This window comes from Bos mutus, chromosome 17 (assembly GCF_027580195.1).
Source record: "Bos mutus isolate GX-2022 chromosome 17, NWIPB_WYAK_1.1, whole genome shotgun sequence".
Lineage (NCBI taxonomy): Eukaryota > Metazoa > Chordata > Mammalia > Artiodactyla > Bovidae > Bos > Bos mutus.
The window spans coordinates 54214805-54239818 of NC_091633.1; the positions used below are offsets into that span (position 1 = coordinate 54214805).

General features: G+C 39.6%; 1 protein-coding gene across 2 annotated transcripts in view; it reads left to right on the forward strand.

Moving 5' to 3' along the window:
* Positions 1-4212: 4212 nt before the first annotated feature.
* NAA15 (N-alpha-acetyltransferase 15, NatA auxiliary subunit) overlaps positions 4213-25014 on the forward strand; it is a 72335-nt gene continuing 51533 nt past the window's right edge. The window contains exon 1 of one of the 2 annotated variants that reach the window (XM_070386553.1): positions 4213-4609. In XM_070386553.1, coding sequence (XP_070242654.1) covers positions 4556-4609 — 54 coding nt within the window. In that variant the 5' untranslated portion in view covers positions 4213-4555. The remainder of the gene's footprint in view (positions 4610-25014) is intronic. The other variant, XM_005895823.3, reaches the window with a different exon arrangement.

A 25014-nucleotide genomic window follows, 5' to 3' on the forward strand; every position in this document is an offset into this window, starting at 1 on the left:
AAAAAAAAAAAAAATCATGATTTTGTTTTTACATATATATGTATCTATTGTTTATCAAATTCTTTTCCCATTTGGGTTGTTACAGAATATTTAGCAGTTTCCTGTGCTATAAAGTAGGCCCTTGTTGGTTATCTATTTTAAATATAGTAATATGCATATGTCAGTCCCAGACTGCCAGTCTATCCCTTCCCCTCTCACTTCCCCCTTGTAATCGTAATTTCGTTCTCTAAGTCTGTGAGTCTGTTTTGTAAATAAATTCATTAGTATTTTTTTCTTTTTAGATTATGTATATCAGATCAGATCAGTCGCTCAGTCGTGTCCGACTCTTTGACTGATCTGATTCTGTATATAAGCAATATCATATATTAGTCTTTCTCTGTCTGACTTATTTCACTTAGTCTGATAATCTCCAGGTCTATCTGTGTTGCTGGAAAACCAAATTTTTAGTCCCAGATTTTTCACTCAACTCACATCTTCTGGGAGGGTTAAAGTAAAGCAAGAACTGAAAACAGTATAGAAAAATAAAATTACTTCCTACATGTTTACTGACAAGTACAACAAGGCTGTATATATATTGTCACTCTGTTTATTTAACTTTGCAGAATACATCGTGCGAAATGCTGGGCTGGATGAAGCTCAAGCTGGAATCAAGATTGCAGGGAGAAATATTAATAACCTCATATATGAAGATGACACTATCCTTATACCAGAAAGTAAAGAGGAGCTAAAGAGCCTCTTGATGAAGGTGAAAGAGGAGAGTGAAAAAGTTGGCTTAAAACTCAGCATTCAGCAAACTATAATCATGGCATCTGGTCCCATCACTTCATGGCAAATAGATGGGGAGACAATGGAGACAGTGATAGACTTTATTTTTTTGAGCTCCAAAATCACTGCAGATGGTGACTGCAGCTATGAAATTAAAAGACACACACAAAAAAGAAAAGACGCCTGCTCTTTGGAAGAAAAGTTATGACCAACCTAGAGAGCATGTTAAAAAGCAGAGACGTTACTTTGCCAACAAAGGTTTGTCTAGTCAAAGCTAAGGTTTTTCCAGTAGTCATGTACGTGAGAGTTGGACTACGATGAAAGCAGAGCACCGAAGAATTGATGCTTTTGAACTGTGGTGTTGGAGGAGACTCTTGAGGGTCCCTTTGACTGCAAGGAGATCCAACCAGTCAATCCTAAAGGAAATCAGTCCTGAATATTTATTGGAGGGACTGATGCTGAAGCTTCAATCCTTTAGCCACCTGATGCGAAGAACTGACTCATTGGAAAAGACTCTGATGCTGGGAAAGATTAAAGGCAGGAGGAGAAGATGACAGAGGATGAGATGGTTGGATGGCATCACCAACTCAATGGACATGCATTTGAGTGAACTCCGGGAGTTGGTGATGGACAGGGAGGCCTAGAGTGCTGTAATCCATGGGGTCGCAAAGAGTTGGACATGACTGAACTGAACTGGACAGCAAGGAGATCAAACCAGTCAATCCTAAAGGAAATCAACCCTGAGCAGTCATCATTGGAAGGACTGATCCTGAAGCTGGAGCTCCAATACTTTGGCCCCTGATGTGAAAGAAGACTCTGATCCTGGGAAAGATGGAAGGCAAAAGGAGAAAGGGGCGACAGAGGATGAGATGGTTAGATAGCATCACTGACTCTACGGACATAAATTTGACCAACTCTGGGAGACAGTGAAGAACAGGGAACCCTGGCGTGCTGTAGTCCATGGGGTTGTAAAGAGTCAGACATGACTTAGTGACCGAACAACTGTTTATTGATTTATGAAGCATGAGAGTACTATACACCAAATTCAGAATCTAGACAGGGATGGAAGTATCTGAAAGCTTTTATTTAAAAGAAAGAAGCAATCACAGAATGTTAATATTTTGTAAACGTTGAGTGGCAAATACATAGATTTCTTTTGTTTCCTTCTATAAAATTTAAATATGTAAAGATCTAAAAGTGTCAATAGAGAACATCTTACATATATGAAGACAGAGGAATTTCACTCTACATTTCCCTTTTGTAGAATTAAGGTTTGCAAAGCTATATATTTATGGTTGTTGTTTAGTCGCTAAGTTGTGTCGGACTCTTTTGCAACCCTATGGACAGGAGCCCAACAGACTCCTCTCTCCATGGGATTTCCCAGGCAAAAATACTGGAGTGGGCTGCCATTTCCTTTTCCTGGGGATCTTCCCCACCCGAGATCAAACCTGCAGCTCTGGCATTGCAGGCAGATTCTTTACCGCTGAGCCATCTGGTTCTGGTTGATTTATCACAAAAGTGATATGCAAATACATGGGGTAAGATGAATGAACTAACCATTATCATCATCGTCACCACCTCACATCTAGCCTTGGATGTGTTAACTCCCTACATAGCTGTCATGCAGAGTATAACCTGTTAAATGGGATTTCTATTTGTCAAATAGCGGTGATCTATCAGAGTAGACATTTTCTTGAGTTCAGGCTATCAAATCACGAACTGTGTGGTCCAACTATCAGTAGGTGCATTTGAACTAGGATGTAACTCACATAAATGTTGAATCAGAGTAGTATTCACTGAGTCTTAAATATTGTTATTTGTCATCAGCCAAAAGGAACATATTTGCCAAACTATATTGCTGGCTCATCTATTCAGTTACTCAGCTTCTGGTGGAAACTACTGTTTGTTTCAAAGATCAGAAATTTTCTTCCCCCATGGTGAAAACAGAATATTATTTACAGGAGAAATTTAGAAAAATATAGCAAATAATATTGCTAAAAGTACTTTCAGATATGAAGCTAGAGATTTGGAAACTCAAGTGAGAAGCTAAGCTAAAATTATCACCTTGAGTTACACAATTTTTCTACTTTTTAATAGTTCAGATAGTTGAAAAACCTGTGGAGGAGGGGTGTGAAGTTTGAAGGTTATCACTAAATAACAACTGTATTTTATGAATTTTAAATTAGTTCTTAGTTTTTTTTTTTTCTTTTAAAATTAAAGTTAAAAAACTGGTCATATTTCAAAACCCAAACACTGTTTCTTATACCCAGATTTTCTTAATGGAACTTTTAAAGAGATCACAGAATTGGAAGTAATTCTGGGATTTGACTGCAACGATCTTACTGGTGACCCAGGCAAAAGGAGAGGGCATTCAAGATAACAGCCAGAAAACCCAAGTATTAGTCCCAGATTTTTCCACAGGAAAACATCTTACTCAACTCACATCTTCCATGGTGCATTAAAGAGCAAGCCAAAACCAGCAAAATATCTGTGTAACTATGATTAAAAGATCAAAGCTACTGGAAGTATTATTTAACAACTCGATGTAAAAAATGCTACTACTGATGGAATTCAGGATCTGGAGAGAGATAATCAAGAGCAATCAAGGATATAAATTGTTCACATGATGTGAAAATTTGTAGTCATTGATAGAATGCCACTTTTAAAATAGCTTCACTGTCGATTTTTAGTGAAATGACTTCGAAGAGGTTCTATTCGGTATCCAGTCTGACCTTGCTTACTGCAGCAGTTCTCTAGTATCCTTGCCAGATACTTTTCGTCTTCCTAAGATTTAAGGATTTCTAGTGACGGGCAGTCAGAGTATTAAGCACTTGCTTGAAGCCAGCTCCAAGGGATTCAGTGACCTTGAATTCTTCACTACCCCAAGGTGACCCAACACTGCATTGCATGAACTCGCTGATAAAATGAAACACACAGTTTAACCTTCAGACGTTTCTTTGGCAGTGCAAATATGATCTGGCTGACTACCTTTCCAGGGTCCTCTTAAAGTAACAAAGTAGATCCTGGATATCCCAGCCAGGCCCATTTAATTGGTTAACTTTTTCACGCTTTTCAGACTCCATTAAGCTCCATCCTCTCTGTATCAGTTTACAAGTCTCCACCTCTGCTGCTCAACCAGGCACTTTGTCCACGATCAAACACAGCGCTTCTTGAACACCCGCATTTTAGCACTTCAGGCTCAAACTCTGATTATACACATTGGGAGAGCCTACCCAATGAATGAAAGGCCAATCTAGCCATTAGCAGTGGAGACGCGATGCTGAGGCGGTCGGAACCGCAGCCGGTCACTTTCCCCAAGCTTCCCCAGCGCCTCCAGGACAAGAAACCGAAAGGATGGGCGGGGCCTGTCGATACCCTTAAGGCCTCCGCGGGCCGACGGCCTCCAGGTTTCCCAGCAAGCTCCGGGACAGAGGAGGTGGGGAAAGGAGGTCATCGCGCCTGCGCGCTAGTAGGTGTGACCCGGGTGGGAAAGCCCTCGGCGTCCGCCATTTTGGCTGCCTCTGTCGGTCTGTTCAGTTACCACGTGAACCGCCGACGGAGACCCGTTGGGGGGGGGGAGGCGGCGGCAGTGTTAAGTGAGAAAGGAAAAAAAGACTACGAGGGGAAGGGGGTGTCGGGGTTGGGCGACGCGGTGACACCTGAAGCCTGGTGGCGGCGGTGGATCCGGGCAATCAAGGCTGAAGCAGCCAGGACGACGGCGGCGGCGGCGGCCGGACAAACAGGCTGACCGAGCCGGGCGGTGGCGGGAGCAGCGGGAGGAGCCGGAACGATGCCGGCCGTGAGCCTCCCGCCCAAGGAGAACGCTCTCTTCAAGCGGATCCTGGTAAGTGTGAGGCTCCGGGCAGGCAGCGAGGAGGATTTAGCCGGTACACGGGCCTGTCACCCCTAACCTCGGCCCACCGGGCACCGGGCCACCCCCGCCCGGGACCCCGCCTTCGTACTCCTAGTCAGGCTGAATGCACTCCTTCGTCCCTTCCTTGAGGTTCCCTCTACGGCCCGCGCGCCCGGGACCACAGGTTTCCTCCTCCCCGTCCCCACGCTCCGAAGGCCGTGGTTCCGGAGTAGGCCCCTTGCTCCCAGCTTCTAGACGACCGGTTCTCATTCGTCCCGAGCGAAGGGAGGAGAGGCCTGCTTTCAGCAGGGAGCCGGGCGACAGGGGCAGGAGCGGCGGCCCGGCTGGTGTGGGAACGCTGCCGGCAGGCCAGGGTGGCACCCTTGGAAGGAACAGGTGGTGCGGATGCCGCACCGCTCATTCATTGCCCAAGCGCGGCTCTCCCTCCATGGTCCGTCCCTCCCTCTTACTCTCCTCTTGGGATTCACCTGTCCCCGCCCGACTCGGGGTCACTGATTGACCTGGGAGGAGGGAAGGAAGAAAGGCGTTCAGAAGGGGAGAGGAAGCTTTCTAAACGACTACCCTGGTAGTCAGTAGGGATGCTTGCGTCTCCAGCTTCTTAGCCTCTCTCGTTCCCTCCTTCTGGAGTAGGGAAGAGACATTTATTTCTTAGTTTCCGAGCGGGAAACAGCCCCACCTCATCACCCTCCTTGGAGGTGGGGCCCATTGCGAGGGGGCGGTCCAGTAGGAAGTGAAAAGTTGAGAGCTTTTAGTTGAGAAGTTCTAGACAAGGGTTTCTTATAGACTGAAGTGTGTTAACTTCACTTAAGCTTTTAGTTGAGAAGTTCTAGACAAGGGTTTCTTATAGACTGAAGTGTGTTAACTTCACGGATGCAAGAAATTAGCAGAGAAAAGAGAATATAAGAACTTTTGAAATGGATCTTTTTGACGGTAGCTTAGGCTCGATAATTTCCTGCATTTCAGATATGTGCAGTTTGCATTGTTTTTTTTTTTAATACATTAATAAGATGATGTTTGGAGCGACTGTTTACGTTGTAGAATGTCTTGTAGCTTAGGTGCTATAATTAACACTCTGTAGCACGCTTTTGTTTGGCTGAGTGGGTTGCCGCTTTCATGCAGACATTTCTTTGAAAGAATTAACTACGTTTACCAAACTGCCAAACTGCAGCCTGTCAGGCTGAAATCCATGGGGTCGCAAATAGTCGGACACGACTTAGAGACTGAGCAACAACAACCAAACTTAAGTCTTAAAATTTGGAGTATGTGTTACGAAAGTGTTAGTGTTTTCCTTTTGCAATTTAAGTGTATTTCGTTTGTTTGAAAAGTATAACGACTCCAAGGACCCGGGTTTTCTAGACCCATGTTGAACTAACTTTGGTTTTACAGAAACATCCATATGCCTATAGATTTAGTCATTAAGTATGGAAACGCCTGTAAGAAAGTCACATCCAATACGGTGTAACTCTTAGTTACCTTATGCCAATTTTTTTGTTTTTAGACTAATGGAGTGTATGTAGGACTGTATCACTATTTCACCAGAAGTTTATTTTTATATATTTTAAAGGAGTAATTGGTGTGTAGGTTCGACTGTAACATAGTTTTAGGATAGTAGTTTGTCGTTAATCTTCCTCCCCAATTCTACTTTTAAAAAATTCAAGTTGAAAAGTTGAGAGGAGTACAAGGAGCCCTTGTAAATTCTGTAAACATTTAACATTTTGCCAGATTTGCTTTTTCTCTGTCCTCACACATATACAAGAGTTAAAAGGAAATTGCTGGTCTGATCTTCATCCCTACATGCTTCAGCAAAGCATCCTCTTAGAGTAAGGATATCATTTTGTATAACCATAATAATATTAATAATCACTCCCTGATATTGTCTAATATCCAGTTTATTAAATTTTCCTAATTGTTAGGGCAGCACTTAAAAAAAAAACTTAGTTTGAGCTTGACTGTAGAGTTGCACATAATTTAAAAAAATAATAGATTACCTTGTACCCTTTATCCAGTTTCCCCACTGCTAATGCTTTGCAAAGCCATAGTTCAATATCATAACGTTGATACAATCTGCCAGTCTTATTCAGGTTTCTCCATTTTACTTGTACTAATTTGTGTGTATATTTAGTTCTTTGCAGTGTTGCCACACGTGTAGATTACATAACCATCATTACAGTCAACATACAGAACAGTTCCACGAGCACAAGGATCCCTCTGTTGCCGTTTCAGAACTGCACTCTCTCCTGTTCCTCCCATCTCCTCTAACCTGAGACTGGCAACCACCACTAATCTGTTCTCTGTTTTTATAATTTGGTCATTTGAAGAATGTTTACTGAAAAGAGTCATACTGTACATGACTTTTTAGGATTAGCCTTTTGTGTGTGTGTGTGTAAGTAACCAGATTCCCTTGAGATTCATCCAGATTGTTGAGTGTATCAATAGTTTGTTCTTTTTAATTGCTGAGTAGAATTCTACGATGTGGATGTACCACAGTTTTCTTTACAGTTCATAGCATAACAGTTTTTGATTAAACATCTTAAACTTAAAAAAAAATTATTTGGTGATAGTGGAGGAAGTCCCTTAAATTCATTGCTAAAATCAAGGTGCTAAAGGGCTTCTTGTTATAAAGTGTATGCAGAGGAAGTGTAAAAATCATTAAATGAAACGGAATATAATTTCCTTATTGTTTTCTTACATTAAAAATGAAAATATCACTAACCGAAGTGTGGTTAGTATTTGCTTTTACTAAGTTGTTTCTGCTTCTTCAGTACTTGTAGTAGTTACTGCTTTTGATTTCAACGCCTGCCCCCCTCCCCCCAAAAGTTTGCATACCTTGTAATCAAGTGTTGCAGGGTTAGTAACTGTTAAATCCTTCCATTAGCATTCAGTTTCTCAGCTAGTGCTTTGTTAGTTGTATCCTGCTTGTTCGTAGTAAAGTTGTATAAGAATGAAATTAGTTTGTATTTTTTAAAAATTTGAAACACTGATTTCAAAATAATGAAGTATGTTTTGACTTAATTTTTCAAAAGAAACCTGGTTTACACGTTGGTGTGTAAAAAAATTTCAGAATTTCTGTAGTGGATTTTCCTGGCTTGTTCTAGTCTAGTTGGTATCTGAAATTCAATTTTGTTGCATATTTGGCCCATCTTTTCCCCCCATTTTACTCTGCTGTGTTCTGAAATGCTAAAGCCCTGCCATGAGTTGGTCAAAATGTCTGCAAAATATGTCTTAATTTGTCTACAGAAGAAACAGGTGATGAATTTAATGTGATATTATGTGGGAGTTTAAAGAACAGTTATTTGTGTTTGCCAGAGGTGTTTTGTTGTTGTTGTAATTACATACCATTTTAACACTTTGGAAAACTGAGTTATTAGAAAATGTGTATTTGCCTACTCATGATGCTATTTGTTTATCTAAATAGTTTGAGGGGCATTACCAGATCTTTACACGACTTTCTTGGGATATAGCTTAAGCGTAGGAATAATGAGATTGCCAGGGTAGAGTGAAATCCACACCTTTTTAGATTTTAGCCCACTTGGAAAAGTAGTTGGACATACCCTAATACCTTGCAGTGAAGCTAGTTTGTTGACTGTTAGTGCCTTTGCTTTATTTTCTCTTCTCTTTAGATGTTAGTGTGAACTGTAAGAAAAAAAAAATCTTAAGTTCGAAGTACTTAAAATATGTACAGCATTAATCTATTTTTGGACTATAGCCTGAATGATTTATGTCTTTAGTTAAAAGTCTAATGGATAAAATTTTTCTTTCCTAGAAAAGTGGTAAGAGAAGTTAGCATAGCATGGTGATAATATTTGCAATTTATTGGAAGCTTACTCTTTGTATTGTGCACTGGAACTTCCCTGTGATGATAGAAATGTTCTGTATCTGTTCTGTCCATTATCATAGCCATTAACCATTTGTGGCTGTTGTACACTTGAAATATGGCTAGTGTGGTTGAGGAACTGAGTTATTAATTTTAATTAATTTAAATTCACATAGCCACAGTGAACAGTGAGTGCACTTGTAGAATCCTTCTCTAGTCTCAAAGCATTTCAAGATAGGGACATGTTTATTAAGGAACACACTAAGATTAAAGTTAACAGCTAGTGTAAGGAATGAAACTTTTTTCAGGGCACTTATACTACACCCATCTAGTTCTTTATTAGTTAAAAGGAGTTTTAATAATTGTTGGTGGCTACACATGTTGTGGGTACCTAAAATATTGTAGGTAAATTATTTCATTTTAGTTATTGCTTTTGGAAAAAGTGCTGTTTCTACAGTTAATGATATGTAGGTTGGATTGAGTTGCACATGAACTAAATTAAAATTAGGAATTGTTAACAAGGAGATTTCCATATGCACATGGGAAGGTCAACTGACTTTAATTTCTGTGTGACAATAATAGTTTGGCAACTGAGTGTGGATAGTAACCTTGAAATTTGCTTTAATATACTTTGCCTGTACTGTATATGTTTAGAATATAATGAAAACAAAAAATTAATACAAAGTTTTAGCTGTTCTGAAGTCCCCTTTCTTCTGTATACAGTAGATAATCAAACGTTTGAACTAGAATGAATTTGTTTAAAGGTGAATTAGGAAATGAAATGCAGTTTTGCATAACTATATTCTTAATAAACACTATATTCTTAAAAGGCACAACATACTTTTAAAGTTTTTTGTTTTTTTTAATGCTTTTAATAAAAAGTCTAAAAAGTCTTACGAGAAGAAAAAACTGATAATGTTGCAAATTCACTAATTTGTTTTCTTTTAACTATCCTAAATTCTTACTGGAATGGGTGTAGGGTGAACACACACATAAGTATATGTCTTTATGTGAATTGACAAAGCATATATATTTTTAAATGCTTTATTGTTTTAGAAACATGAAATATTTAAGAAATGATGCTTTTGGGTTAAGAGAGTAGATTATAATACTTGTTTGTGCAGATATTTGGGGAATAGAGTATTCGGGTTTTAAAAAAAATGAATGACTACATTTTAGTTTTCGATTGTAATAGATAACACTATATGTGTAGAAAAGCAGACAAAAGCTAATAGGAACCTGAATTTAATGTTCGATTCTGTGAGTATTTTAAAGCCTTGCAGTCTTGAACCTTTACTGGGGATTATACAAACTAAGTTATTTGATGATAAAGAGTTGCCATTCCAACTGTTAACTTTGAAGACTGGTTAAAAGCAGTTTCCACAGAGGCAGACATGGGTGCTCTGTTTGATTGATGGACAGGAAAGCTATTGGCCAACTGGCTTTAACAGAAGGGATCTCTTTGTTTAGTGTGCATTCTTGTTTCCTTGAATATTTCTGCTTCTGATAATGCATTTCTTAGAAAGCATTGATTCAAATTTATTTTCTTTGTTCATAAAAGTGCTTTTGGACATAAAAAGCTAGGTTATAGAAGGGATCATATACAGAGGCTGTTTGTTCAGAATTTTGTCCTCCATATACCTGCATGGCTCATTTCTTCTCTTATTTCTTTTATTGATAGAATTCTGCTCAGATATTCTCTAAATGTTATATTGCGGCCTTCCTTGACCAAAAGCCCTCTTCAACTCATCTGTGTATTTTCTTCCTTGCTGTATTTTTCTCCTTATCATTATTTGACATATCTGATATGTGTGTGTGTGTGTGTGTGTGTATACACACATATATATATATACAAGAAATTTATCACATGTCTTCTATAATTAAGATGTAGGTTTTATGAGAATAGGGACTTTGTTAATCAGTACATATTTTTGCATGAAGTGAGCGTGAAGACAGTGACTACAGGGCAAGAGAGAGAAATCTTTATCTTTGGATTTTGTGCTTGCGTAAAGGTTTTTGGAGAAGGGAGTTAACCTGGGCCTTGGCATTGTAGAATAGAGTATTATATGAGGTAATTGTAGGATATCAGGCAGAACCTGTATTACTTGGTAAAGCCTTGGAAGTTGTATTTATGAATGAATCATAGTATTAGGTTTGTTTACATGGCCTTTCTCCCATCACAAAAGCACAAGAGAAAATTTTTATTGTTTCTTTTTTGGTTACGTTAGCATTGGAGGGAAAATGGTACCTGGATTAAATGAGGATGTTTATCATGTGGACCCTGTTGGGTGAGTTATCTGTAGTTTCATAAAGCTCTAAAACTGATTCTGATAAAGTCAGGGGTGAGGACCAGTGTATATGATATTATGAGACAGGAATATAAAATGTTAGAAGGGAGAACATTTGTAATGTAGAGTTGCTTTGTAGGTGTTTTTTAGAAAACTTAAAAATCAAATTGAATTCTTGGAGTTTGAGAAAGGCTTGCTGGCAAGCTGGTGTGGCAGAGCAAGCCGTTTAATCAGTGAGCCTAGCCAACTGTCAGCATTCACATCTAAATGTTAATACAACTCTGCTGTCTGTTAGTAGGCAATAGCCCTACTGAAAAGAGAAAAACTTAAGATTTTTAGTGAAAAATGATCTCAGAAATAATGTCAGTTGCTGGTGTTGATGGTAAGAAGAACAAGTGGAGATTCAAAAGTGATGGTCCTTAGTGTATATAGTAGAATATGGAGGGAAGGAAAACCTTATTCTTGACTTCAGGGAATTTCCCTGGAATGTCAGCAGTGCATTTACATTTAAGCTGTTTTAAGATGCATGCTGTACAAACTTGTATTAAAGTTGTAACTTAAAAAACAAAACAAAACTAGTTTGATGTGTTGTATGTGATTCCCCCACCCCTGTCCGTGGGTAAGGTATGAATTGTATTTTTACTACTTAATTTGAAACTAAAATAATTCCATTATTATAGAATTAATCCATTATAGATTAATAAAAGCAAATTTTTTGGCTATTTAAAAGTAAAATATAAATTGAAATATAGAAATAACTGATGGTGATGTTAGTGTTTTTGTTACCTTATATGCTGTATTCCACTGAGATTTTCTTTCATAAGTAAAATAATATGAACACATTTTCAGTTGAGATCCTTTGAAATTTCACCTAAAACCTCCTGAGACAATTACAATCTTGTTTGATAATTTTAATCTTAAAGATTTTTTTTTTATAGAGGAGATAGTTGAACTTTCTGTGTGTAATCTGTAAGAGGTGTTTTATCTGATAGTGTGTGAAAGGAGAAATGAAAGTTTGCTTTTAAGAATATAGACCTGGGGGGAAAAAGTCCCTGGAGTTGGTTGTATGCTTCCATACATGGTGGTGGTTCTGATTTAAGAAAAAAAATTTTCTCCTATGTTAATGGCTTTCAGTTAATATGGTATCCTGTTTTTCACCTTTGGTTATCAGTGCTTTGGAACTAAGAATCTTTAAGAAAGGGAAAATGTAGTAACTTGGCATTTATTGCTCATCTATTTTGAGCTAGATTCTGCGCTAGGCTTCCCCCCAACCCCATATTAGCTGATCTAAACCTTGTTTTACTCTTTTGAGGAAATTGTAATAAGTATAAACAATACTTACGATTGTGTTATTTAAAGTATATTTCTAATTGCTTTATATATAGCCAGTTGTGCTATATCAGGACATAAGTTCTTGAAAGTCAGTGCATTATGCAATTGCTGACTAAAATCAGGTAATAACCCACAGAGCTTGTGGGAAAAATAGAATTGGGCCACAACAATTAAAAAATTCATTGATAACAAATTAGAAACCAAGATAAGAACCTAATAAAACTGAGAGCACAGTTTTACATATGTAAAATGGCTAACAAATAATGTAAATACTGTAATACAAATACTGCCTTTTGGAAGTTTACTTGTAGAAGTGGGTGTCAAGTATTGCAGCTGGTGAATTACTGTGAAGTGATGGAAGGAAAGTTACCTTAAATCTCAGAGAAAGTTGTAACACCAGAGGTGGATGGGTGTGACTGGTAACCCACGAGATGAACTGAGGGGGCTTAGATGTCTGAGGTGTGTGTCAGTGCTGTGCATGCCTATTTGGCTCATTTCAGCTAAGTGCAGTTTTCTGATTCAACTACTATTTCTGGTAGACAAATCCTACAGATCAGATCAGATCAGATCAGTCGCTCAGTCCTGTCCGACTCTTTGCGACCCCATGAATCGAAGCACACCAGGCCTCCCTGTCCTTCCCCCAATCCCTCCCAGCATCAGAGTCTTTTCTAATGAGTCAACTCTTCACATGAGGTGGAGAGTTTCAGCTGGAGTTTCAGCTTCAGCATCATTCCTTCCAAAGAAATCCCAGGGCTGATCACCTTCAGAATGGACTGGTTGGATCTCCTTGCAGTCCAAGGGACTCTCAACAGTCTTCTCCAACACCACAGTCCAAGCATCAATTCTTCGGCGCTCAGCTTTCTTCACAGTCCAACTCTCACATCCATACACGACCACAGGAAAAACCACAGCCTTGACTAGACGAACCTTTGTTGGCAAAGTAATGTCTCTGCTTTTGAATATGCTATCTAGGTTGGTCATAACTTTCCTTCCAAGGAGTAAGCGTCTTTTAATTTCATGGCTACAGTCACCATCTGTAGTGATTTTGGAGCCCAGAAAAGTAAAGTCTGACATTGTTTCCACTGTTTCCCCATCTATTTCCCATGAAGTGATGGGACCGGATGCCATGATCTTCATTTTCTGAATGTTGAGCTTTAAGCCAACTTTTTCACTCTCCACTTTCACTTTCATCAAGAGGCTTTTTAGTTCCTCTTCACTTTCTGCCATAAGGGTGGTGTCATCTGCATATCTGAGGTTATTAATATTTTTCCTCGGCAATCTTGATTCCAGCTTGTGTTTCTTCCAGTCCAGCGTTTCTCATGATGTACTCTGCATATAAGTTAAATAAACAGGGTGACAATATACAGCCTTGACGAACTCCTTTTCCTATTTGGAACCAGTCTGTTGTTCCATGTCCAGTTCTAACTGTTGCTTCCTGACCTGCATACAGATTTCTCAAGAGGCAGATCATGTGGTCTGGTATTCCCATCTCTTTCAGAATTTTCCACAGTTTATTGTGATCCACACAGTCAAAGGCTTTGGCATAGTCAATAAAGCAGAAATAGATGTTTTTCTGGAGCTCTCTTGCTTTTTCCATGATCCAGCAGATGTTGGCAATTTGATCTCTGGTTCCTCTGCCTTTTCTAAATCCAGCTTGCACATCAGGAAGTTCACGGTTCACATATTGCTGAAGCCTGGCTTGGAGAATTTTGAGCATTACTTTCCTAGCGTGTGAGATGAGTACAGTTGTGCGGTAGTTTGAGCATTCTTTGGCATTGCCTTTCTTTGGGATTGGAATGAAAACTGACCTTTTCCAGTCCTGTGGCCACTGCTGAGTTTTCCAAATTTGCTGGCATATTGAGTGCAGCACTTTCACAGCATCATCTTTCAGGATTTGGAATAGCTCCACTGGAATTCCATCACCTCCACTAGCTTTGTTCGTAGTGATGCTTTCTAAGGCCCACTTGGCTTCACATTCCAGGATGTCTGGCTCTAGGTCAGTGATCACACCATCGTGATTATCTGGGTCGTGAAGCTCTTTTTTGTACAGTTCTGTGTATTTTTGCCATCTCTAATTTAGTGTGCTCAAAATGCCTGTAAGTATCAATCGTGTTGGAGCAAATATGTATTTTCAAAACTAGTATTCTGGAAGTGGCCGAACGTGAACTTAGAGATCACACAGCCTGGGTCTGAGTAGCTCTTCCTTCACTTTGCTGTTCGTCATTTACTAAACCAGAACATCTTGCATCTAGTACCTGAGATCGGAGAAGGCAACGGCACCCCACTCCAGTACTCTTGCCTGGAGAATCCCAGGGACGGCGGAGCCTGGTAGGCTGCAGTCCATGGGGTAGCGAACAGTCAGAGACGACTGAGCGACTTCCCTTTGACTTTTCACTTTTGTGCATTGGAGAAGGAAATGGCAACCCACTCCAGTGTTCTTGCCTGGAGAATCCCAGGGACGGGGGAGCCTGGTGGGCTGCCGTCTATGGGGTCGCACACAGTCGGAGACGACTGAAGCGACTTAGCAGCAAACCAGAACTTCTTGCATCAAGTACCTGAGATAGTGTCACATTCGTTGCCAACTTAGTTGCCACTGCCATTAAATAGACTTAAACTTCTTCAGACATTTTCTTTGTTCGAAGAAGCTTTGTACCCAGAATATCAAAAGTTTCAGGCTAATTCCTTCTAAAGATTTTTGAAAACGGGTGGCTAAGTAACACTTTTAAAGCAGGAAATAAAATATTACATGTTTCTTCTATTTGTGTTTTAAGATGATAGGTTTTAATCCTGACTGCTTTACTTTATTTTTTATGCTTTTTAAGCGTTAGTTTGTAAATCTGAGTAAAAAGAGAAAAACAGTATTTTTCTGTCCTACTTTACTGGTCAGGTAGTGAGATATGTATAAAAGTCCTTGGTAAGTGCTAAAGCGTATGTGTTAGTAAATGTATAATATAGGTATAGTCTGAAAGATGTTACCTTTTCCACTGAATTGACCTTATCTTGGTTTTATGTTACTTATTTTGTAATTTTAAAAAATATTTTTATTTTGTTTTGTATACTTTTTGGTTTTTAAGGAGGTTTATATTTTTGTTTTAGTGAGTTACTTTTATATTTATACTTTTAAAAATTCCTGGGAATTTCCCTGGCAGTCCAGCTGACCCTGGACTCCAGTCCTTGGCAGTTCAGAGTCAACTCTTTTACGCTCTGGGCCCAGGTTTGATCCCTCAAGCTGCAGGTGTGGCCAAAAAAAAATAAAATTCTTTTAGTTCTCTTTTTTCTTATGTAGGGGTGTGGAGGGGAGGGAATTTTATGCTGTGATTATTAACGTGTGAATGAACTTATTTTACTCAATTTTTTTTCTAGTCTCTTTTCCTTTGACTTTATTACTTGTGAGAACATGCCATTTTATGTATATTCTACTCTCATCAATACCTTTGTTTTAGATTTAATTCTATAAATAGAGTTAATATTAAGTGACTGACCTTTTTCTGAAGTTTTATTGTCTCTTGGCTGGATGAAACTTACTGTTTAGTAGAGATTCCTCAACCCCGCTTGTGGAAACCTTTTAAGGGCTTAGATGTTAAAAGTGCTTTCCTGCCGTCTTGATGTTTGAAGGATAGCTTGACTCACATATTCTTAGATTTCTTAAAAATGACTGCCCTGCCATTGTCTTGTTTATATGTTGCTGATGCCAACCTGGTTTTCTTTTCTTTGTTGATGATGTGGTCTTTTTTGAAGATGTGAATTTTTCTTTATCTGTAAAATTGAATTATTTTACTTAGTTATGTCTCTGTGTTGACTATTCTAGATAAATTTTCCCTGGTATGTGTTTTCAGATTGTAGATTGATGTTTTCTTTGAGTCAGTAATTATAGTTTTGAATATTAGTTCAAATATTAGTTCAGCTGTTTCATTCTTCAGTGACCTTTGCTTATTGGATCTTTGCATCTCTTTTATATTGTTTCCTTCAGTTCTTTTATATTGTATATCTTATAATTTAGTCTTCATTTCTGAGATGGTTTTGTGTTTTTTTTTCTATTTTAAATTCACTTTTTTCATGTTATTTAAACTTTTTATTCACTCTGTTTAAAATTTTGAGTATTTGATTTGAGATGTTCTTTTATGTCTGCATCTGTTTTTTTAGTTATTTCTTATTTGTGATGGAGTGTTACATCTTTCCTTATAGCAATAAAACTATAAAATATAGTTTTATTGCTATAGTTTTCGATGTGTTTTCATCTGCCCAAATTTTTCACTTTTAAAAATTCTGTGTAAGTAATTTGGTATGGATGCTGAGTTCTTTTTTTCTCTTCAGGTTATTTGTGATGGGTTTTGCTGTACCAGCAATACAGACAGTTTTATTTTGGGGTGAGGTTGGGTGGTTTCTTCAGTCTCTTAGTTCAGGAATGCCCTCTTTGTTGCTGTAGTCAAATGCAGTTTTTAAAATAAGTCCTCTCGGGACTTCCCCTGGTGATCCAGTGGTAAAGAATTTGCCCTCCAGTGCAGTGGGCTTGGGTTGATACCTGGTTGGGGAACTAAGATCCCACATGCCACAGGGCAACTAAACCCATTTGCCACAACTAAAGAAATGTGCTGCAATGAAGACCAACCACGGCCTAAATAGCAGAAACTATCAAACTATTAAAAAAATAATAAATAAAAATGAACTGAGTCCCCCTCCCCCGTGTCCTGCGCTGACTTAGCAGGGCCTCTGTCTTTAGTGCTCTCTCGCCATCCAGCTTTCACGCGACAGTCCCTCCTTTCGAGGTGGCTCCTGCTCCAAAGCTGTGCCCTACTGAACCTGTCACCTTTGCTCCTACAGACTTTTTGAGCCTCTGCATTTTGACTCCCCAGTAGTCATTGCCCTCATCCATCATGTCTGTCAGTACTTCCTTTGGACTTCTTACTTGGGTGAATCCTAGTTAATATAACCCATATTCAGTGGCCACTAGGACCCTGCTATATTCTTTTGGACATCTCCTTTTGAAACTTGGAGCTCTGGTCGTGAATGTTTATGCACTTATATGTAAGTTAGCAGAGTTCCAAAGAATAGCAAGAAGAGATTAGAAAGCCTTCTTCAGCGATCAATGCAAAGATATAGAGGAAAACAACAGAATGGGAAAGACTAGAGATCTCTTCAAGAAAATCAGAGATACCAAAGGAACATTTCATGCAAAGATGGGCTCGATAAAGGACAGAAATGGTATGGACCTAACAGAAGCAGAAGATATTAAGAAAAGATGGCAAGAATACACAGAAGAACTGTACAAAAAAGAGCTTCACGACCCAGATAATCACGATGGTGTGATCACTGACCTAGAGCCAGACATCCTGGAATGTGAAGTCAAGTGGGCCTTAGAAAGCATCACTACGAACAAAGCTAGTGGAGGTGATGGAATTCCAGTGGAGCTATTCCAAATCCTGAAAGATGATGCTGTGAAAGTGCTGCACTCAATATGCCAGCAAATTTGGAAAACTCAGCAGTGGCCACAGGACTGGAAAAGGTCAGTTTTCATTCCAATCCCAAAGAAAGGCAATGCCAAAGAATGCTCAAACTACCGCACAATTGCACTCATCTCACACGCTAGGAAAGTAATGCTCAAAATTCTCCAAGCCAGGCTTCAGCAATATGTGAACCGTGAACTTCCTGATGTGCAAGCTGGATTTAGAAAAGGCAGAGGAACCAGAGATCAAATTGCCAACATCTGCTGGATCATGGAAAAGCAAGAGAGCCCCAGAAAATCATCTATTTCTGCTTTATTGACTATGCCAAAGCCTTTGACTGTGTGGATCACAATAAACTGTGGAAAATTCTGAAAGAGATGGGAATACCAGACCACATGATCTGCCTCTTGAGAAATCTGTATGCAGGTCAGGAAGCAACAGTTAGAACTGGACATGGAACAACAGACTGGTTCCAAATAGGAAAAGGAGTTCGTCAAGGCTGTATATTGTCACCCTGTTTATTTAACTTATATGCAGAGTACATCATGAGAAACGCTGGACTGGAAGAAACACAAGCTTGAATCAAGATTGCTGGGAGAAATATCAATAACCTCAGATATGCAGATGACACCACCCTTATGACAGAAAGTGAAGAGGAACTAAAGGGCCTCTTGATGAAAGTGAAAGTGGAGAGTGAAAAAGTTGGCTTAAAGCTCAACATTCAGAAAATGAAGATCATGGCATCCGGTCCCATCACTTCATGGGAAATAGATGGGGAAACAGTGGAAACAATGTCAGACTTTATTTTTCTGGGCTCCAAAATCACTACAGATGGTGACTGTAGCCATGAAATTAAAAGACGCTTACTCCTTGGAAGGAAGGTTATGACTAACCTAGATAGCATATTCAAAAGCAGAGACATTACTTTGCCAACAAAGGTTCGTCTAGTCAAGGCTGTGGTTTTTCCTGTGGTCGTGTATGGATGTGAGAGTTGGACTGTGAAGAAGGCTGAGCGCCGAAGAATTGATGCTTGGACTGTGGTGTTGGAGAAGACTGTTGAGAGTCCCTTGGACTGCAAGGAGATCCAACCAGTCCATTCTGAAGGTGATCAGCCCTGGGATTTCTTTGGAAGGAATGATGCTGAAGCTGAAACTCCAGCTGAAACTCTCCACCTCATGTGAAAAGTTGACTCATTGGAAAAGACTCTGCTGCTGGGAGGGATTGGGGGCAGGAGGAAAAGGGGACGACAGAGGATGAGATGGCTGGATGGCATCACTGACTCAATGGACGTGAGTCTGAGTGAACTCCGGGAGTTGGTGATGGACAGGGAGGCCTGGCGTGCTGTGATTCATGGGATTACAAAGAGTCGGACACGACTGAGCGACTGATCTGATCTGATCTGATGTAAGTTAGCTTTTAGTTGTCTCATCTTGTAATGCTCTGGGTGATTTTATTTGCTTTCTTCCTTGGCCTGTATGTTTTTTATGAGGACTTTTGTAATGTTTAGAAATTAGGGGCCAGTCATTACCCTATAAATAATTCATTTCTGTTTTTATGTGTTATGCTGGAAAATAATAATGTTTGCTTTAAAATACTTTATAATTTACGTTTGTATAATTGAGTAATCACTTGTACTTCTCTTTTTGTGTCCCCATGACTACTCGATTGTTTTCCTTAAGCTTGTTGGGATTATTTTTCATTGAAATAATTAGATTCTATTAAATAGCTATGTTTTTTTCAGTAGTAGTGTATGGATGTGAGAGTTGGACTGTAAAGAAGTCTTAGTGCTGATTGATGCGTTTGAATTGTTGTGCTGGAGAAGACTCTTGAGAGTCCCTTGGACAGCAAGATCAAACCAGTGAATCCTAAAGGAAATCAACCCTGAATACTCACTGGAAGGACTAATGCTGAAGCTGAAGCTCCAGTGCTTTTGGCCACCTGATGTGAAGAGCCTACTCACTGGAAAAGACCCTGATGCTGGGAAAGAGTGAGGGAAAGGGGAGGAGGCAACAGAGGATGAGAAGGTTGGATGGCATCATTGACTCAATGGATATGAGTTTGAGCAAGCTCCAGGAGATACTGAAGGACAGAGAAACCTGGTGTGCTGCAGTTCATGGGATCGCAAAGAGTCGGACACAACTTAGCAACTGAACGATTAAATAGCTGGCTCTTAATCATATGTATATACCTGGAGTTATTATTGAATTTTGTCCTGTCCCTAAACACTCACATTCATAGCAGAGTTCTACTCATATTAAGCAGGAATTCTAAAATTTTGTTCAATTTTCTTTTCTCAAGTGACATAATTTAATGCTGATGGGGAAAAAAAGAAAGGTAAGGGAAGTCTGGCATGTTTCACAATGCGTTAACAGGATTATAGTATCTAGTGAGCAGGTGCTGATGGTCACATTCAGTTCTGCTGCTAGTAAGACCTTATCATTAATTTTAATTTCTAGACCCAAAACTTGGAGTGATGCAGACCAATGATGACTCCCTAATGCTGACACACTACAAAAATGCTGGTGTAAAGTTCTCACAGACCTTTTAATTCTATTCTGAGACTGTGTACTTGGTACTTTGGATTTTTGAAATGCTTTCTGTTTTGTGAAATACTGATTGTGAAATAAAAAAGTTTTTTTTTTTTTTAATTAAGCTACCCCATTTAAATTAATTTTTAAAAAAATTTTACTGGTTTTAATAAAATATACAAGTTTGGGAACAATATTGTATCCACCTCAGAGAATGGCACAAAATGTCAAAGGACTTAAAACTTGCATGTGAGAAACAGCGAAAAGAACAAAGATGTTTAGCTTGAATGAGAGAAAACTGAACTCTTACGGGCTAGAATCAGTAAACAGAAGCTAGAGGGATATAGAGTTTGGCTCAATACAACTAAAAACATTTCAGTTGAGTGAGCTGGTACCAACAAGAGTTCTGTGACCATTTGCATTAGATGACATTTATTACAGAAGTAGGACAAGATTCTGAAGGGGCTCAGCCCTGGGGTTTCTTTGGAAGGACTGATGCTGAGGCTGAAACTCCAGTACTTTGGCCACCTCATGTGAAGAGTTAACTCATTGGAAAAGACTCTGATGCTGGGAGGGATTGGGGGCAGGAGGAGAAGGGGATGAGATGGCTGGATGGCATCATGGACTTGATGGACGTGAGTCTGAGTGAACTCTGGGAGTTGGTGATGGACAGGGAGGCCTGGTGTGCTGCGATTCATGGGGTCACAAAGAGTCGGACGCGACTGAGCAACTGAACTGACTGAACTGAGGACAAGATTATTTTTTAAAATAGTATAAAACCAGGAGGGGAAGAAATCATCCTTAAGTTTGTTTTCATGATTGTAATAGTCTGACAGAAACTGTAGGATATGAAAAGGATAGCATATTGTCTGTGAATGGAAGCTCCAACTAAAAGAATTAAAGGAAAGGGAGAATAAAGGCAGTTTTTCAGAGATTAAAAACATTAAAAAAGTTAAAGTATACTTACTTACAGTGAGTCTGCCTGCAGTTCAGGAGGCCCAGGTTCGATTCCTATGTTGGGAAGATCCCCTGAGGAGGGAATGGCAGCGTACTCCAGTATTCTTGTCCAGAGAATTTCATGGACAGGGGAGCCTGGCAGGCTACAGTCCATGGGGTCACAGAGAGTTGGACACGGCTGAGCGACTAACACACACTCTTACCTACAGTGAAATGCACAGGATTTTAAGTGTATTGTTCTATTAGTTGTCTTTTTTTTTGTTTTAGTTTTGACACATCACAAACCATTGCAGCCTATGCCCATTTTAAGATGTGTTGATAGAACATTAACGTCACCTCAGAATAGAGACCTTGTTCCTTTTGATTGTGTATTTTAATTCAGTTTCTGCTTTCACATTTCTCTGTAATCAAGCTTTGTTGGGTCTAAGTATTTATTGTAAGCTAGAACTGACATTGTACTTTATCAACATTTTATTGAGTGCCTACTTGGATTCTTTATATACATTTGTATTTCTCACCTTAACCCTGCAGGGTTGTTAATGTCCACATTTTGCAGGTGACACTGTTGAAGCGCTAATGAATTTAATTCAGCCAGTGATACGCAACTGTTAAGTGCTAAGAATTGAACTCTAGACTGTAGAGCAGTGTTGTCCAATAGAATTTTTTGTGATGGAAATGTTCTATATCTGAATTACTATTACGTTAGCCATTAGTCACATGTGGCTATTTGAACACCTGAGATGTGGTTAGCGTAGCTGAGGAGCTTTGCTGAAAATTACAAAAATTTTTTTTAATACTAACTGATTAAGATGTTAAATAGCCATAGCTCTTGAGCGTATAGACTGCAGGTGCCCTTTCTGCACACTTTTCTGCTGTACAAAAGCAGGACTACTAAGGTAGCTACAGGACACTGGCCCTGCCACGTGCCAGCCAGGCTCATATTAAGTTAATAAATAAATGTTTCTTGAATTGCTTTTAGCATATCTAAGGTTTGTTTTCTTTTTAACTTTTTAATTGTGAAAGTTTCAAGCATATGAAAACAATGATTCTGTTTATTCTTTTTCATCTGTGACCCCTACCACCTGGATCATTTTGTCAAATCCCAGGCATCATTTCAAAATGGCTGACTTTTAAAGCTAAATTTTGCTTTTATTATTTAGCTTAACTTGAGGCTGAATTCCTTTTAAACAATTTTGAAAAAAATTGCACTGAAGAAAACAATGAAAAGGTATATTTAATACTAAAGAAGATTAATGTTAACATAATGTAATGCTTTCCTTGTGGCTCAGCTGGTAAAGAATCAGCCTGAAATGCTGGAGACCTGGGTTCAATCCCAGAGTAGGGAAGAGTCCCTGCAGAAGGGAAAGGCTACTCATTCCAGTATTCTGGCCTGGAGAATTCCATGCTGTGTGTAGTCCATGGGGTCGCAAAGAGTCGGACCCAACTGAGCGACTTGCACTTGCACTGTGTAATGTTAATGTCGAATCTAAATGGTATATATTTGTGTTACATATAATCTTAAGTCTTCTATTTTAAATCACCTAAATCATTATTTTCTTTTAACATAAATAGCCTAGATTCTTTTACTTGCCATGTCACATTCCCACATCTTTAGTCAGTTCAGTTCAGTTCAGTCGCTCAGTTGTGTCCGACTCTTTGGGACCCCATGAATCACAGCACGCCAGGCCTCTCTGTCCATCACCAACTCCCGGAGTTTACCCAAACTCATGTCTATCGAGTTGGTGATGCCATCCAGCCATCTCATCCTCTGTCATCCCCTTCTCCTCCTGCCCCCAGTCCCTCCCAGCATCATGGTCTTTTCCAGTGAGTCAACTCTTTGCATGAGGCGGCCCAAGTATTGGAGTTTCAGCTTTAGCATCAGTCCTTCCAATGAACACCCAGGACTGATCTCCTTTAGGATGGACTGGTTGGATCTCCTTATAGTCCAAGGAACTCTCAAGAGTCTTCTCCAACACCACAGTTCAAAAGCATCAATTCTTCGGCAGGGAACCTTTTTTTCCTGTAACAAGGGTTTGGAAAAAAAGGATGAACTTCCTGTTAGCAATAGGTCTGAACTTTTCACAGCTTATCCAACTATTTTATGTATATAAGTAGCCAACTGTTGTGGAGATTTCTTACCCTCCATATTCTTATTAGCAAAATTAGAAATGAGTTTTTAAAAGGGTTAGTGAAATAATTTTCTTGTTGTTGTTCAGTCACTCAGTCACATCCGGCTCTTTGTGACCCCTTGGACTGTAGCACACCAGGCTTCCCTGTCCTTCACCATCTCCTGAAGCTTGCTCAAATTCATGTCCATCGAGTCAGTGTTGCCATCCAACCATCTCATCCTCTGCCATCCCCTTCTCCTCCTGCCTTCAATCTTTCCCAGCATCAGGGTCTTTTCTAATGAGTCAGTTCTTCGCATCAGGTGGCCAGAGTATTGGACCTTCAGCTTCAGCATCAGTCCTTCCAATGAATATTCAGGACTGATTTCTTTTAGGATTTGACTGGTTTGATCTCCTTGCAGTCCAAGGGACTCTCAAGAGTCTTCTCCAACACCATAGTTCGAAAGCATCATTTCTTCAGTGCTCAGCCTTCTTTATGCTCCAGCTCTCACATCCATACATGACTACTAGAAAACCATAGCTTTGACTATATGGACCTTTGCCAGCAACATAATGTCTCTGCATTTTAATGTGCTGTCTAGGTTTGCTATAGCTTTTCTTCCAAGAAGCAAGCATCTTTTAATTTCATGGCTGCAGTCACCATCTGCAGTGATTTTGGAGCCCAAGAAAATAAAGTCTGTCAGTTTCCATTGTATTTCTGTTTATTTGCCATGAAGTGATGGGACTGGATGCCATGATCGTAGTTTTTTGAATGTTGAGCCAGCTTTTTCACTCTCTCTCCCCTTTCACCTTCATCAAGAGGCTCTTTAGTTCCTCTTTACTTTCTGCCATAAGGGTGGTGTCATCTTCATATCTGAGGTTATTCATATTTCTCCCAGCAATCTTGATTCCAGCATGAGCTTCATCCAGCCTGGCATTTTGTATGATGTACTCTGCGTATAAGTTAAATATACAACCTTGATGTACTCCTTTCTCAGCCTTGACATACTTTGCATATTATGACAAAAAAGTCTTAAAGTTGTGACTTTCAGATGCTATGATCTATTGGTATCAGTGCCTCAGCTGAGCTAAGGTGCTGATGGACAGAGCCAGAACACCTAGAGGGTTCCCTTCTGGGCAGGTTCTGCTCTTCCCTGGTGGCTCAGTGGTAAAGAATCTGCTTGCAATGCAGGAGACCGCCTGCAATCCAGGAGAAGCAGGTTTGGATCCCTGAGTTGGGAAGATCCCCTGAGAAAGGCAGGGCAACCCACTCCCTGTATTCTTACCTGGGACGTTCCATGGACAGAGGAGCCTGGTGGGCTATAGTCCATGGAGTCACAAGAGTTGAACACAACTGAGTGGCTAAATCACCACCAGTTTTTTTTTTTTAAACTTTACAATATTGTATTGGTTTTGCCATACATCAACATGAATCTGCCACAGGTATACACATGTTCCCCATCCTGAACCCCCCTCCCTCCTCCCTCCCCATACCATCCCTTTGGGTTGTCCCAGTGCACCAGTCCCAAGCATCCAGTATCATGCATTGAACCTGGACTGGCGACTCATTTCATATATGATATTATACATGTTTCAGTGCCATTCTCCCAAATCATCCCACCCTCTCCCTCTCTCACAGAGTCCAAAAGACTGTTCTATACATCAGTGTCTTCTTTTGCTGTCTCGTATACAGGGTTATTGTTACCATCTTTCTAAATTCCATATATATGCGTTAGTATACTGTATTGGTGTTTTTCTTTCTGGCTTACTTCACTCTGTATAATAGGCTCCAGTTTCATCCACCTCATTAGAACTGATTCAAATGTATTCTTTTTAATGGCTGAGTAATACTCCATTGTGTATATGTACCACAGCTTTCTTACCCATTCATCTGCTGATGGACATCT